At 44.3% G+C, this 15,947-nt stretch overlaps 1 protein-coding gene across 2 annotated transcripts in view; it reads left to right on the top strand.

Moving 5' to 3' along the window:
- The first annotated feature begins 1,327 nt into the window (after positions 1–1,327).
- METTL24 (methyltransferase like 24) overlaps positions 1,328–15,947 on the top strand; it is a 74,161-nt gene continuing 59,541 nt past the window's right edge. For both annotated transcript variants that reach the window (XM_087817161.1, XM_087817162.1), the window contains exon 1: positions 1,328–1,651. In XM_087817161.1, the coding sequence (XP_087673287.1) occupies positions 1,328–1,651 (324 nt within the window). The remainder of the gene's footprint in view (positions 1,652–15,947) is intronic.

Below are 15,947 nucleotides of genomic sequence, written 5' to 3'. Positions count from 1 at the left end.
AAAAACCAAAAGTCAGTCATAATGAAACACTCAGGAGCCTAAGGACCTGGTGTGCTCAGGGAATGAACTAGATTGGGTTGAGTTTTGCTCCATGTAAAGAAAGAGCTCAAATCCTTTGTACAGTGACAAAGAATAAATTGGGTCTTTCTTAAGCCAGGGGGATTTTAGAGAGGATGGCTCCCTATGGAAAATTCCCCAAATTCAAATGGGGTGTAGTGGAGGGGATTCCATGTCTCTCTTGTCCATTCTGTGGCTCCTAAGGGGGGAGGATAGGTCAGCAGGGGTAGTCTACATAGAAACATGAAAAAATGCAAGAGTAAAGCATGAAGAAAAAAAATGTGGCCACAGCTAAAGAAAGCAAATCCAAACCCAAACCTAAACCTAAAACCCAAACCGCAAACAAGTTGTGGGAAAGAATTTTACTAACATGTGAAAATGGAACAGCCAACACTGGACTTCAGGCTGTGAGCCTTTGGTCTGATTAATTAAGGTCAAGGTGGTGATGAAAATACCAGCTGGGGAGCATTTTGCTGAAAGATAAATTTGTCCCTCTGTGTCTGTGCAAGACAGCAGGGAGGTGTGTGCGTGGAGCTAAATTAATTTGATTTACTTCGTGCCAGTATCTTCCTGTTCTCTCCCCCTGTTGTCGGTTATGTTCGCTGGCTTTCCCCTCTCCTGCACCCCCCCACATTTCATAACACGGAGAGAAAGCACGGATTAGCTTCGGGCAGAATTTAGAATCGGAGTAACTCTAATTTGATTATATTCCGCACTGAGCTAGTGCTGTTCTCTCCCCCCTCCCCCTTCTTTCTGGAGGGAGAGACGTTGTAAACCTGAGCATAAGTGCAACATATTTTCATATTGTGCTTAATGGCACCAGCTGCTTGACAGTCGGAACTCGCTCCTGAGAGCAAATCCTGGCAGCTCACCTGTCCTGTGTTTCTTCCACGGTACTAACGCTGGAAAGTGAAGCCGTGGCCCAGGACCCCTCGCGTTACGAACGCGCTCTTTCTGGCCACACAGCTTCCAGCTCCGCCAGGCCTCGGGCCGGGGTGGAGGGAGCCTCCCGGGGCCCCCGGAGGTGAGGCTGCGCTCGAGGTCCAGCCCCGGGACCCCGCCCGCCCCCCCGCGCCTCGCCCCTTCCCGCGGCCGGGCCGCTCGGCCGGGCAGGATAAGGTTACGCCGAGGCTTCCTTGGACCGGAGGAAGGGAGGCGGGTCCGAGCCCTCGCCGCCGCCCGCGGGGCTGTTTCCACTGTCGGCGGCTGGGACCGCGGGGCCACATCCCTGCCGCCGGCCGCCGCGCTCAGCCCGGGGTGGGCCTCGGCCATGGCGAGGGAGAGGCCGCCCGGGAGGGGCTGCGGCTCCCTGAGCCAGTGCCTGCTGGGCGCCGCGCTGCTGCTCGGCCTGCGGCTCTGCGCCGAGCTGCGGGGCGCCGGGCCCCGCTCCCCGGCGCGCAGCGCCCCGCCCGCCCCGGCCCCGGCCCCGCGGCTGCCCGCGCCGCCCCTGCCGCCCGCTCGGGGCCCGCCGCTCGGCGCCAGCAGGAGGCAGGTGACCTACGTGCGCAGCGGGCGCCGCGCGCCGCACGGGGGCGGCGGGGGCGGGACGCCCGAGCCCGGCTGCTGCGCCCCGCGCGCGCGTCCCCGTCGGAAGGTCAGTTCCAACCCGGCGATGGAGGGGCCGGAGCCCGCTCCCCCTGGGCCGCCGCGCCGGGGCCCTGCGCTGGGGGCCTGGCAGGCCGTCCCACTGGGACCTTCACAGAAGCGTGAGCCCTGCGCTGCGAGGCGGCCCCGCCGGTGGCACGGGTCACATAACGGAGCGGGCCGAGCGGAGCTCACGCAGTGCGCCCCCGCTGCTCGCGGCGCGCCGAGCGGCCCCCGACGCCCCGCTCCCTGTGAGCGAGGGGCGGGTGTGGGGGGGCGCGGAGGGAAAGGGGCCGTGACGCTGTTTGTATCCTGTGCTTGCCCCAGTTTTCTCCTCGAGGCCTGGACGGAGCTGGGGAGGTAGCCGCCGTGAACGGCGTGTCCACCACCTTCACGCACCCTCCGGCCGCTGTCCCTAGAATCACACCGCGGACGGCGGGGGCGCCGGCGCAGGGTGAGAGGTTGAGCCCCCACACCACTTAATGGGGAGTTAATTGGCACCCGAGGACTGAGGTAATAACCTGGGCTTGATCTTCCTGCCCCATTAACCTCTTGGCTCACGCCTCACCAAGTAGTGATTCAGCCTCTGGCCTCCCTCCCTGTGGCGCTCAGTCATTTCCTTGGTACTTGGGAGCGAAAAGATTGAGAAAGGCAGGTATGAGCTTGCCTGGTCCTCAGACCCATCGACCCCGGCCTAGTCCTCTTTGCTACCTGCCTTTCTCTTTTTCTCTCTTAAACATCCCTCTCGCGCTTCCCTACCACCCCTCCCCTGGCGGGGAGAGAAACTCTCCCTTTGAGTCTCCTTTAGGGTCCTAGTTCTAATCTACTTTTTGGTATCACCCCACCCCCATCCTTTCTTCCCCGGCTGCCCTTTCCTCTTCAAGCCTGGCCCTCTGTCTTTCCACACATGCTGCTCCCTTCAGTCTTATCTTCATGGATAAACTCAAGTACTTTTTTCTATCTCCCAAACCTCACTTCCTGCGTAAAGTCTTGGTCTTTCACGAGAATGCAGCCACTTTCTCCATGCTCCTAATGCATGGTCCCTGGTACCGTGGTAGGCATCCAGCGCACGTCTGCCAAGGGCTTAGCAGGTCCCAGATGCTGCATCAGGTGCTGGGGGTACAAAATGAGTTCAGAGTCTAGTTGGGGAGGCACTGGCCTGGGCACAGGCCTCCAGTATTGCGACCAGTGCTAGAATTAAGGTCTTGAACTCTACCTGGGGAGTCAAGAAGGGCTAACTGAGAGGGAACAATTGACCTAGGATTTTATATTTCTTAAGAGTTCAGGCTCTGTTGTCTCTCTGGATATTCTCACATGTCCCATCCTTGATGCCCTCAACCCCGCCCCGCACTCTTCTTTCACATCTGCTCTTAGCCTCCACTGTTTCTGTTGTCACCTGTCCAAGAATCACTCTTAGTCTCTACTTCAGACAACAATGTCTATAATTGGAGCCTGTCCTGCAAATGGAAACATTTGGAATGCATGGGCTCAGAGGGTTACCCAAAGGGAGGTTCACATCCACCCCCTGTAGGAGGCTGCAGTGATCCAGGCTGGAGATGCGGTGGCTCAGAGATGGTGGTAGAGGTGGTCGATCCTGGGTATGCTCTGAAGGTAGATGAGGGAGGAGTAGCTTTCTGTTGTTGTTTAGTTTTTTGTTTTGGAGGGAATGGATAGAAATCAGGCGTTTGTTTTTGAACATGTTGAGTTTGAGATATCCTTTAGACATCCAGGTGGAAATGTCAAACAGGCAGTTGGACATACGAGACTGGAGTTGGAAGAAATGTGCAGTCTGGAGAGAGATGTGGGCGTCACCAGTGTCACTAAAGCCATGAGACTGTAGAGATCAGCTAGGGAGTGAGGGTGGCTAACAAAGATGAGAGATTTGAGTCTGAGCCCTGGGGCTCAGTTTTATTAAAACTCAATTAGAAATATTTGTATAGAGTTTGGGGTGTTGTAAACAATAATGGTAGCTTTAAGTTTCACTAATCTGTCCTAAGTCTTTAGCCTCAGCCATTCCCCAAATGTAATTTGTTGTTATAACCTATTTTCTTACAGTTCTTGAACATTCAGGTCAAGGATATCGCCTGGAAACCTTCCCATATCAATCCTTCTTCCATGCTGATCTTCTAGTTTGAGATGACAGCAGACATGCATTTCCAATTTGTGAGTTGCTTTGCCCATGTTGTGACCTGGTAATCCATTTCAAATGGAATGTTTTGTCTCCAGAGTTGTTGATGGAAAGGATTTTGTTTCCGAAAGTGAAGCCTAGGAAATGCTTACTCTGGAGACACCAATGTGTAAAAAATAGAAAAATCTATTTCAACCTATTGTGCATAACTCTAAATGTCTTTGGTTAAAAAATGTAAGAAAAGTGAGTTTATTCTTATTTTTAAAATACTAACTTTATAGCCCCCTAAGGAAAAAATTTCCCTGGATTTCCTTTTCCCTAGCTATTTAGTTATTTATTTACATATTTTTCAGTGTATACAGTCTTCCTTCCCCAAATTCCTAGATAGTGGGAATCTTGAATTTGTTTCATTTTTTCTCTTTTTATTAGTTGGATTGAAATGTTCCTTAAAACTGGAAAGACCAGTTATCTGCTCTGTTCTCCCATTTCTGGGAACAAAGCTCAATATCCCTTATCTTCCTGGGGGACAAATCTTGTTCCTTCTTAGCTTCCCATCAAGACGTGCTGAAATATAAGCTGAATGCACCATTAAATAATTGATATAGTTGAAGTTTGGCAGTTACGTGTTAAACTCCATGAATCTTACTTTACTAAACTTTTGTTTGTTGAGAATAATGATAAACAATGTTATTTAGGTTCTTGGGCACTTGCCATAGGCACCTTCCAGATTGGTTAGTGAAGTTCCATCTATTTCGAGGATGATCTTTCTGCATGGATGAAAACCTGCATGGAATAATTGGTTTGCTGAATGTTTCTTGTCAAGTGCTTCCTTTGTTAGAGGAACAAAAATTCAGCGATTATATTGCCACTTTGGTCGTAGCCTATGTTTCTCTTAAAGACAACAGTCGTTATAAAAAAGAGAAGTGAAGTGTAGCCCTCACAGAATCCTTTCCCTCTTTCCTCACCCCTTCTTTCACACCAAGCCCTGCAAACGCTGGCTTAAAATCGTCTTTCACATCAGGGGTTCTCATCTTCGAGCACCGAGAAATGAGGGCTCGTGATACATGATGGATATAAACTGCCCTTTTTGATTAGGACTAGCCTGGAACCCATTCGTTTTTGAATATTACAGTGGCTTTAAGCATTCTCATCAGAGCGCTTGGTCTCCTAATCCTGCAGACGATGCATGCATCAGAGTATCACTGTAATTCTTTTTCTTTCCTTTCCCTTCTCTTTGTTTTCTGTCTGTGTTTCTTTCTGATTTTTTTTTCTTAAACAGACATTGACTAGGATTCCTTGGGTAAAGTTCTTTTTGGAGGCATTTATAGAGGATTTATGCTTCTTTATGTAGTCTTGGGTAGATGTTTCCCTTACAGATTGGCAATCCACCTAAACGACAGCAGAATATATGGCTCTTTTGCGCAGGAGAGGCACTCATGCCGGAGCCAAGCTTCCTGAAGAAATGTCTCTCTTATCCGAGATATCTTCCTTGACATTTAATATGTTGGATAGAAAAGTGACTCTGAGTCACAGAGCCACAGAACCCAGCAATGTGCTGGCTTGGTTTGTTAGTCACAGATCCTTTGGAACAACGTGTCAGAAAGAAAAACAATGTTTCCTCTTCTTCTGAAAAACCATATGGCAAAATCTGGCCTTACTTCGTCACTTCTCTTCCTCTTAGTTTTCTAATTCTGCGATTATCATCAGAAAGGAAGAGGGAAAATGGCACAGTATGCCCCTTGATATATCCAGTTGCCTTAAAAGTCTTTACGAAGAATCTGAAGGTAGGTTTGAATTGCTTGTAAAATAGAGCCCAGCAGCCGTTTCCAGTACTTAGGATTTTTCTGTGTACTTACACTTCTGTCCTTCATGAACTACATTAATCAATCCTCTCACACTGTCCTCAGGAGGCAAAGCCTTTTCATTTTAAACAAAGTCATTGAGGGTAATTGAATGCTCTCCAGCAATATGTGGGTGGGAAATGGCAGTTGCTTAGTTTCACAGAGAGAAAGGCAGGTTTTGATTAAAACTTTGATGTGCCTTAGATGGGGAATAGGCCTCTGCACTCCTTCCAAACCCCACAGTTCCTCAGAGAGCAGTCTGTGGGCAAAAGAACAGCTAATGGAGGCTCCATTGTTTTTCAACAATTGGTGATGGAGCTTTTAGGTTTTTGAGAGCAATTTGGCCAGTCCATTTTCTCCAAGGAAAGGAAAGCCTTATCAGTTTTCTTGAATTGGATTTCCTTTTTGGTCTGTGAAGAAAATCGGTGCTATGTAGTGAAACTGGAGACTGTCAAGGGTGGTAGGCATGTGAGTTTTCCCATCTGTGCGATACCTTTGGAGTCCTTGTGCTTGTAAGTAGTTTGGCTCTTTCTTCGGTAATTCATAGAAAGCAACAGGAGCCTGCTTCATTTACCCTGAGACACACACTAAGGCTGGAATTGACCAGCATTGATAAGCTTTGTTAACCTAAAAGTAAAAGAACAAAGTGAAAGGCAACAAGTGTTTATTTGAGATTTTAGAATAACTATTTGGAAACACAGATTCAGGCAGAAACCCAAATAGTGTTCTAGTTATGGGGTGAAGGCAAGGGGTTTTTGTGAGAAAAGGAAAGGAAATAATTACATGAATAGAAGAAAGAAATTTCTACTGATAACAAACTAACTTACTCCTGACCTGTACATGGTTGGTTACTGATTCTAAACAATTCCATAATTATCAGTCCTTTATCAGTTAGCTTTACAGACAGTTGTTTGTGAAACAACATTGGCTTGACCCAGTCCATAGGTTATTTTGCCCAAGTCAAACATTCCAAAGTTTCAAGGAGCAAGCAAGACGTGTGAATCCTTTCCTCTGGGATGGTGGCTTCGACTCCATTTAAAAATGGTTCTATTTATATGAATTTTCTTTTTTACAGTGAAAAAATTTTGTATTTAGAATTAACCAGCTGGACTCAGTTTAGATGATCCCAATTTTGTTGGCAACATCCAAAGCATCATAGTTGGGAACCAAACTTATGCCTTCTTCTCTCCATCGGGCCTGGTCAGGGTGTTGACTTTGGCCACGTCAAGTCAATGTCACAGAGCCTCTTCACAGCCTGTTGGATGTGGCACTTGTTGGCCTTGGCATCCACAGTGAGCACGAGTGTATTGTCGATTTCTGTCTTCATGGCTGACTCGGTATCAGGGGAACCTGGTGATGGCACAGTGGTCAAGCCTGTATCTCCTATGGGCATTCTTCCGAGGATATTGAGGCTGCTTTTAGAGCCCCAGTGTCTTGGGTGATGCTGGAAGATGGGTGACCTGCGGATCCTCTTTTTCTTGTGGCTGCGGATGCCTTTAAGCACTACTTTCTTTGCCTTCAAAGCCTTTGCTTTGACTTTGACTTTGGGATGGGCAGTGGCTTCTTTCTTCGCTTTTGGCACCATCTTCATGAAAAGCCATTTATATCAATTTTCTCAGCTTCTTTTAAAAGCAGCTCTTGAGTTCTTTAGATACCTCACATTGGTCCCATTAATGGCCTAAGGAGTTTTCTGCTAATAGAGGATGGGAAAATTTGCTAAGAAGCATTTTTATTCTGCTCAAATGATAGAAACAAAGTTGAGTGTTATGAGCCTTACAGGATCGTATGTAATTTAAACTAATAGAAAGCTAGGTTGTTAGTTGATGGCCCAGGAGGTGAATTTGGCCGTGAAGAATTTTGTTTGAGCCTGGCTGGAATGGCTCAGCGGTTGAGCATCAACCTAGGATCCAGGCGATCGGGGTTCGATTCCCGGTCAGGGCACATGCCCGGGTTGCAGGAGGCAGCCGATCAATGACTCTTTCATCATTGATGTTTTTTTCTCTCCCTTCCTCTCTCTTCCTCTCTCTGAAATCAATAAAGATATATTTAAAAAAAATTTTTTTTTTGAGCCGCAAGGTGTTTTAAGTATTTGAACATAAACATCTTTAGATGGGGCATATAGTGTCCAGTGGAGTCCAGCTCAGCTCTCCCTCCATCTACATTACCTGTCTGATCTCTGAAGGCATTTGAAGTTGCACCCTCTGAGCCAGATGTCAAAATTGACAATTAGGCGTATGTTTTCCTAGTGAGGTTAAGGCTGCTAAACTGAGTGGCAGCATGGCACATAGATAGGCAAAAGCTGAAGGTCCTTTTAAGTCATTCCTGGTAAAGAAAGATGAATTATCCAAGACCGGAGTTAGATGCTGGGAGAGTAAGAGTGTAGGGGACTATACTTAATGTAATGTCCTTTTGGTTGTAAACAAGGAAAATGGACTCTGGCCTCGCTTAAGCAAAAAAAAAAAAAAAAAAAAAAAAATTAGAGAAATTTATCGGGAAAACTTGGTAATTTCTCACTGAATTCGAAGAAGAGTTGAATGACCAGCATGTGACGGAGAGAAAGAGTAGGGCTGCTCTGGAAATCCCAGGTTGCTTCTCCCTTCTCCCTAAAGTGCCACTGTAACAAGACTCACTTCCCTGGCTTGACTTCTCCCTCAGTCTCTTAGATATTCACCCTGGATTAGCCAGCTCAAGCCACAAGCCATAAACAGCCCAAGACCCACCTTCCTGTCCTCATATCCATTTTTAGGGAAAGGGGAAACCTCTAGGTTACCCCATGAAGTAAAGTCCTGACACTCCTTAACTATTCAGTATAACTATTGCACAGTTTTGCCCATTGGTTTTTGTATTCCCCATATTTTATTCCATTTTAACTAGTCTAGTTCAGGGATCTTGGATGTGAGCACCTAGGAATAGAGTGTAGGTTTTTTTCTGTTTAGTCTTGTTTTTAATAATACCCACGTCTAGCATCAGTGCTTCTGTGTGTATGTGTATTTCTTTATTGGTCAGTGATTTCTCTATCTAGATGTATTCTTATAGATAACCTGATTTCCAAGTAGCATTTGACAGTAAGTTGGCAGCTTGTGTATACTTCTGATATTTTTATTCAGGTGTGTATATACACACAAGATCCATGTAGATGCAATGTTTTGTTTTTTGTTTTTATTTGTTTAGGAAAAGTTATTTGTGAGGACTTGTAGTACAGAAAGTAAATATAATCAGTATGTAGCCAATGATCCCAATTAGGGTTCTCAAAACCAAAGTTAGAATCTTGTGTTTTTTGTTTGATTCCCCCCCGCCCCCGTAAATGCAGAAAGGCACTTCACTTACACACATACATAAAAAGATCTGAAAAATTCTTCAGAGAATCTGAATATTTACAGCTCTGTTGGCAACTGGGTACTCTGGGATTCTTTAAGTATGGTTACTTCTGTATCAGGACTCTTTGGGTTGCAAGTGACAGAACCCAGTAAAAACAGGGATTCATCAGAAGGGTCCTAGGGTAGAACTGAAGGAAGAGCTGCCGGAACCAGGAAGGCTCTGGGAGCTTTGTTACGGACTGACACAAGCACTGAAGACCTTAGTTGTCCATAGTGCCCATTTCCACAGATGCAGTGGGTATTTATCGTTCTTTTTGATCACACCTTTGAATTTCCTTCCTGTGTTTGAGGAATTCCCGATCTTCCTAAGCAAAAAGCCAAAAAATATTTTTCCAACTTTTCCTTGCACCTAGTGCACTTCAGGCCTCACTATTCAGAAACACCTGCATGAGTCTGAGTTACACCTTAGAAATTCAAGTGGCACGAGGACCACGGAGTGACACGGTGGCCGAGATTCTAGCAGAAGGACCAGTGCCAGGTGGTGAAATGAGCCCCGTGTGTGCGCCCAGCGGTGGGGCAGTGTGGTCTGCATTGGCAGGCAGACTGGTGTTTCTGCCCTTAAGATTCTGTAAGTGAATAAATCTTCAGTCGATTTATTTTCTACTTAACTAGCCAGAGTGTTTTCTGTTGTTTACAACTAAGAACTTGGACAGATCGGTAAATTAGAACTGGCAGCTCGGAAGGTTACAACTGTAACTTTCGGGCTTCCATTTTGCTTGGCCTATTTAATTCAGATTGTGGAACATGATGATTGGGGTCCGAGTGAACTGTGGGTTGAGGGACCTTTCCCTGACAAGATAAAAACATTTAGCATCAGATACTAATATCACTGGAGATACCAAGGCCTTTCTCATGGCATCATTTGGGATATAGGGCAGGAGGGGCCAGTTTATGCTGCAATCACAAACAACCCTCAAATCTCAGGGCTCATCCTAACAAAGATTTATTTCTTGCTCATGCTGTGTATCCATTACCGGTTGGCAGGGGTGGGGTGCTGCTCTGTGCTGGCATTGTCCTCTCTCTGGACCCCAGGCAGGCAGCTCAGCCACCATCTGGAATATTGCCTGTCACCTCCACAAAGGCGAGTGAGTGCTCTGGGGGTCTCCCATGGTTTTATTAAATGCCCTGGCTGTAAGCCACACACAACACTCCTATTCACAATCCAGTGACCAGAGCTGGTTGCTGGGCCCTGCCCAGGGCAAGAGGACAGAAGTCAGAGAGCTGGAAACATCTGGTGAACGGTGCTTATGGCCACCACAGCATCCCTCAATCATCTGTACCTAAATGGACATCATCTAGGTCATGGTTCAGGTTTGCCCTCCTGAATGCCCTGCTAAATAACTATGCACATTCGACAGTATTAAATAAAGCATGGGAAGCTCTTTCAGGGGCCTAGATCTAAAATGAAGCAGACACTTGAGTTTAGCAGAACAGTGAGATAAAACAAGACTATTTACATCTTATAAACAGCACTGTGAAATGTCCTGGACTTTGTTAAATATGATGATTTTATTGACACTATTTATGTTAGATTCTTTGCACAGTGGTGATAGGATGATGGTCTGCAGGCCTTGTTGTTTTTTTTCTCCTCTGGGGAAAAAAGCAAGTTATTTGAATAAATAAAGCCAGGAGTGTAAATGAGCCAAAGGCCCCTGGTGAGATGAATCAAACTCCATGTTTAAGTCCATCTTCACGGTGATCCCTTATTTATGTTTAGCTGGAGTGAGCTGAAAGACTTTCAAACTTGTATTCAGAATCTGGGGACAAATCAGAGGCAATATTCTTGTTGTAGAGTGTTTGCTGTTGTGCACAATATGACAGCAAGTATTTTTAGTTTACTTTTTGTCTATTTTGAGTAAGGTGGTGTCATATTTTTACACTCAAGTTCAGAAGTTAAAATTCTGCTCCCCTAGTTACTGGATGTGGACAAGCGGCATACCCTGTCTGAATTTCAGTTTCTGCTTCTATAAAAAAGTAATTGTGCTTAACTCACAGGGCTGTTGTGAAGATTAAATAAGAGCATGTGGGTGAAAGCACCCAGCCTGTGGGGACAGTTCAGTAAATGAAAATTGTCTCTGCTCAGTCCTGTGTTGCAGCTGGGATGTGGGCCCCTGGGCATCAGAAAGATACAGGTATGTGTGCCTGTGGGGTATAAAGCCCGATATTGTTTGGAATTTTTAACAGTATTTCTCTTATTGCTGAAATTTAAAACATGTAATATGTTCAGCAATCAGAGGAAGATATATTTTTAAAATCTTGAATAAAGGCTAGCAGTAACTAGTAAATTTTTGTTATCATTTTTATTATAAATTTATTCCCCATATAACTCATTTATTATAAAATGGTTGAGGTTTACTTTTTCACATTGGTTTGTGATTTTTTCCCTCCTCAAAACCAATTACAAATATCTTTTACAACATGCTGTTAAATAATTTTTGTCTGTGTCAGGGTTGACTCTATAAATGTGTTTCTTAGCTTTCAAACTACAACTTTCACTCAAAAGAATGTTTACAAATCTCATTAACTGTGCCACTTACTATAACTCGGCTACTTCTTTAGTTCAAGGGAAGCTAGTGTAGTAATCTTGCTAAACTTTTTCTGGTCCTGTCTTCCACATTTTAGTCAATTAAGTGCATATAATTATACTTGGCATTTTATATGCATTTTAAAGATAAACTCAATTTAACCAACACAATAAACAAAATCTAAGTATTGACCCTGCACATGGTATTATGGGGAATATAAGGCCTGCAAGAAACATACAATTTAAGAGTGAGGTTGGAGGGGCCCACTGTGCTAGGGGAATTGCATATATTCTTTTATTTAATTCTCACAATGAATCTGCAAGGTAGGAATTGTCCTCATTTTGCAGATGAGGAAACCGAGGCTTTGAGACATTAATACATTTGGGCAAGAAAGACGTAGCTGTAAGGGATGGAATGAAGGTTTAAACTCAAAATCTATGACTTTTTCAAATTGTCCAGCAAGACAGGCAGCTAACAACCAATTCTCACATAAAGTAAATTATTTACAAGGTATTTACCAGCTAAAATCTTTTTGTAAACAAAAGACACCACAAAGTTAAAAAAACAAGCCATAGGCTGGGAGAGGGTATTTGCAGTGCGTATCACCCATAAAGGATTAAGGCCCCAAATTTTAAAAGAACACCAACAAAACAGTAAGAAAAAGACAACTGAAAAGAAAAACAAGCAGGGAATTAACAAGCAATTAAAAGAGGAAGCCTGAAAGACTATCTGTCTACCCATCTTTAGAAAGAGAGGGCATGAGCACACAGATGATACATCCTACCAATAAGCAGGGGAAGCAAATTGAAACAGTGGGATTCTATTTCACAACCTTCCCCAGCGCCCATGATATTGGAAAAGTGTCTGCTAAGACAAGGATTGATAAGAACATTGAGAAAAAGGAACCCTTACTAATTTACTTGATCCAAAGTAGCTCCTTATCCCAGTCACTCCTAATGCCTTCTCTTATGGCATTCCCCCTCTGACATTTAAAAATGTTTAAAATTCTTGTTTTCAGTCTTGTCTCCTTTGAAGGTGGGGAGCTCATCTGTTCTGCGAACCACTCTATCCCCAGTGCCTATGATAATACCAACGCATAGTAGGTGCTCAGTAAATGCTGGCTGAAAGAATGGTAATTTCAATCACTGGGGTACTAGACAACCCATGCCTTTCAGGAACATCTGAACCTTTTGAGAGCTATCCCAAAGTCCACTCCGTATGAGCCTCTAATTTCTGAATGACCGTATGATTACACTATAGACTCTTAGAACAGAGCACCCAGCATTAACTTTGCTTCAGACATTGGTGACTATACCACAGAGATCTGGAGCCATATCTGTCCTGTACCTATTTTTGTATGGCCCATGAGCTAAGAATGGATTCTGTAGATGAACATTTGCAATTGATTTCAATGTTAGGAAACATTAACTTTGAACCCCAGTGAAGCCAATTACTACCCAAAAAAATTTCTGTTCTTCTCACTGGTAGATCTATATCACACAAAAAAAGTGGGCAATTATTTTGAATTTTATCAATAAAAATGTGCAACTTATTTTCTCCCTGGTTATATAAGTACCTACTTAATAGCCTTGATTTTGCCTCTTGGCTCACAAAGTCTAACATATTTACTATCTGACTCTTCAATAAAATATTTGCCAACTCGTGCTGTGGAAGGGGCCTCAGGGCCACCCAACTGTGACTCTTACAGGTGAAGGTGACCACTGACGTGCGTGGACCCAGTCAAATCCATGAAATTCTTGTGTTAGAAGCCTGAAGCCTGAGAAGAATGGTCCTAGATTTCCAACTAGAAATGAGAAAATGCTTTGGTACTCCCTAACCATTCATGGGAATGTCATCAAGTCTTCAAGTTCTTTGTTATGAGGCCATTGCCATGTAGGGAGCATTCAAGTGGTTTAAATTGGTGTTTGCTTCCTTTAGCCTGTTATCCACCTTTTCTAACACAAGTGTGGAGTTGTTGGGTAGATTGACTCCATCTTTTCCAGCTTCTGGAGTTACCCTTTCCCTTAATACCTAAACTAAAATGGCTTGAGCCATGTGCTGTGAGACCTTTCCTCCCCTCCAGGGTTCTGATAGTGTGTGGCGCTTATGTCTTCTGGTCACTCTGAATTCCTGCTCTTAACTCGGTGTTTCACCTCTGGCCACTGCTTCCTCCTCCTGCTCCACACTCCCACTTCTTTTATTCTCTGGAGTGATGTCAGCATGGGCCTTACTGAAGGTTTCAGGGTGATAGAGGGAGTTCAAAACACAAATCAACTGAAAATTGATTACTTGCAGTTTTCTTGGCCATTGATTTCTTTCTGGCTGTGTTTTCTTCTTAGACTCTGTGCCATTGACCTTGCCTTCTCTTATTTACACAGCAATCTCTTTCTTCCATTTTCAAGCCTTCAACCTCCTGCTGCTCATCCTGCTCTCTTGAGTTTCCAGCAAACAAATTCCAAATATGTGTCCTTTTCTTACTCAGGCAATTTAGCTTCCTGTGTATCCCCTCTCCTACTGTCCTGGCCTAGGGGTGATGACTTATACCACTCTGGTAGGAAGGCACAATTGGCTGCCATCAGTGTTTGTTTTCAAAAATCATGTTTCCCCCACCCTCTCTACTGTTAGACAGTTCACATAATGTGCTCAGCACAGTGCCTTGGATGTAGAAAGCATTCATTGCATGTTGGTTATTTTTATCATTAGGATTGCGCCAACTGAGATCCAGTGTATCCCCTATTCCTAGCTCTGGCTACTGCAGTTTTATGTTATAGGGCAAATGGATTATTAGTGACATTTTGGGAGCAGCAATATATTGATTTATGCAGAACCCTTTTTTCCTTTCATATATGTCTTCATTTATTTCTTCGACTTTTGGGGTTCCTGGTGAATTGTATTTCCATCTGTCGTGGAAATGAGTTCACACAGTGTGCCAACATGAACATTAGGTTCAAGAATGCCTGGAAATAACCCAGTAATGGCACTTCTAGGTATATACCCAAGAGAATTGAAAACATGTTCACACAAAACCTGTACACAAGTGGTTATAGCAGCATTATTCATGATAACCAGAAGTTAGAAGTAACCCAAACATCAATCAGCTGATGAATGGATACATAAAATGTGGTATATCCATATGACGGAATATTATTCAGCCATAAAAAGGAACGAAACCCTGATGCATGGATAAACCTTGAAAACATTATGCTAAGTGAGAGAAAATAGTCACAAAGCCTACATACTGTATTACTCAGTTTATAGGGGCAGGGGAGAGGGAGTTAATGGGGAGTGACTGCTGTTGGGAATGGGATTTCTTTCTGAGATGATGAAAATATTCTGGAATTATAGTGGTGATGGTTGCATAATATGTGTATATATTAAAAGCCACCCATTTGTTTGAAATGGTAAATTTTATGGGATGTGAGTTATATCTCAGTTCAACAGTTCTCAGGTGCCCATAGACTGAATGACAGGTGTGAAAGTACATGCTTGGCTCTGTTCAGATACAGGTAACAACTGTGAGGGACCCCTGGGACCCCAGCCTGATGGTGCTCATTGGTAAACATGTTCAGCAGAAATGTGGAGCCTGCATGCTCACTTCTCTAGGAAGCACCTGGCTTGGCCGCTCAGGAGTGGGTCACCTGGTGAACTTCATGGTGCTCCCTCTCCCCACAGCTTCTCAGGCCTGGCAGATGCACTGCAGAGTCAGACACATGCAGCCCTGCCTTGGGAACCCAGGAGTCTGTTGTTTACCAGATAAGTGAGAACCTCAAGCTGCCATCTCTGTGAGCTTGCTGGCCTCTTAGTGCATCAGCTTTTTTCACAAAGCACTGACACAGAGCACCAGGGGTTTGTGAAAAGATGTGGCCATGTACCTGTCATCCTATTGCACCTTTTATATGAGCAAGTTCTTCTTCTGCTGAGACTTCAGCTATCTTGGTTCTTCTTTCTTGCCTTCATTCTTACCCACATGACCCTCATCACCTTGTTCATAAGGATGTGTGCAGGGAGCATTCTGTACATTTTGGGGGCCAATCGTGTTCAATGAAACAGTAGTTATAGCAATACCTTGCCTTTATACAACTCTTCCCAGCTTACAAAGACTTGCTCTGTTGTTATCCCAGGTGGTTCTTAGAATAGCTTTATGAGTGAGACTGGTGTTTTTTTCCTTCTACCAAGAGAATTTGTTAAATAACTGGTTCAAGGAAAATAGAGATTGTAACCCAGGTCAGCTGTGGTGAGTTTTGGTAATTTTTCTACTTTATACTCTGGCTCTCTCCATGCTGAAATCTGGATCTCAGAAAGATATGTTGATTACTCTAGATTTTAGGTTTGATAATTAAAGCATCTTAGATATTTTCCAAGCCAACTAATATATTTTAGAGCTTAATTTTAGCTATTTTGTCAGTTTGGATTTCAAATATCACTTACTTTGCTT

Source organism: Miniopterus natalensis, chromosome 5 (assembly GCF_054644295.1).
Source record: "Miniopterus natalensis isolate mMinNat1 chromosome 5, mMinNat1.hap1, whole genome shotgun sequence".
Lineage (NCBI taxonomy): Eukaryota > Metazoa > Chordata > Mammalia > Chiroptera > Miniopteridae > Miniopterus > Miniopterus natalensis.
Note: the sequence above shows the minus strand (reverse complement) of the source record. Positions and strands in the feature narration are given on the sequence as shown.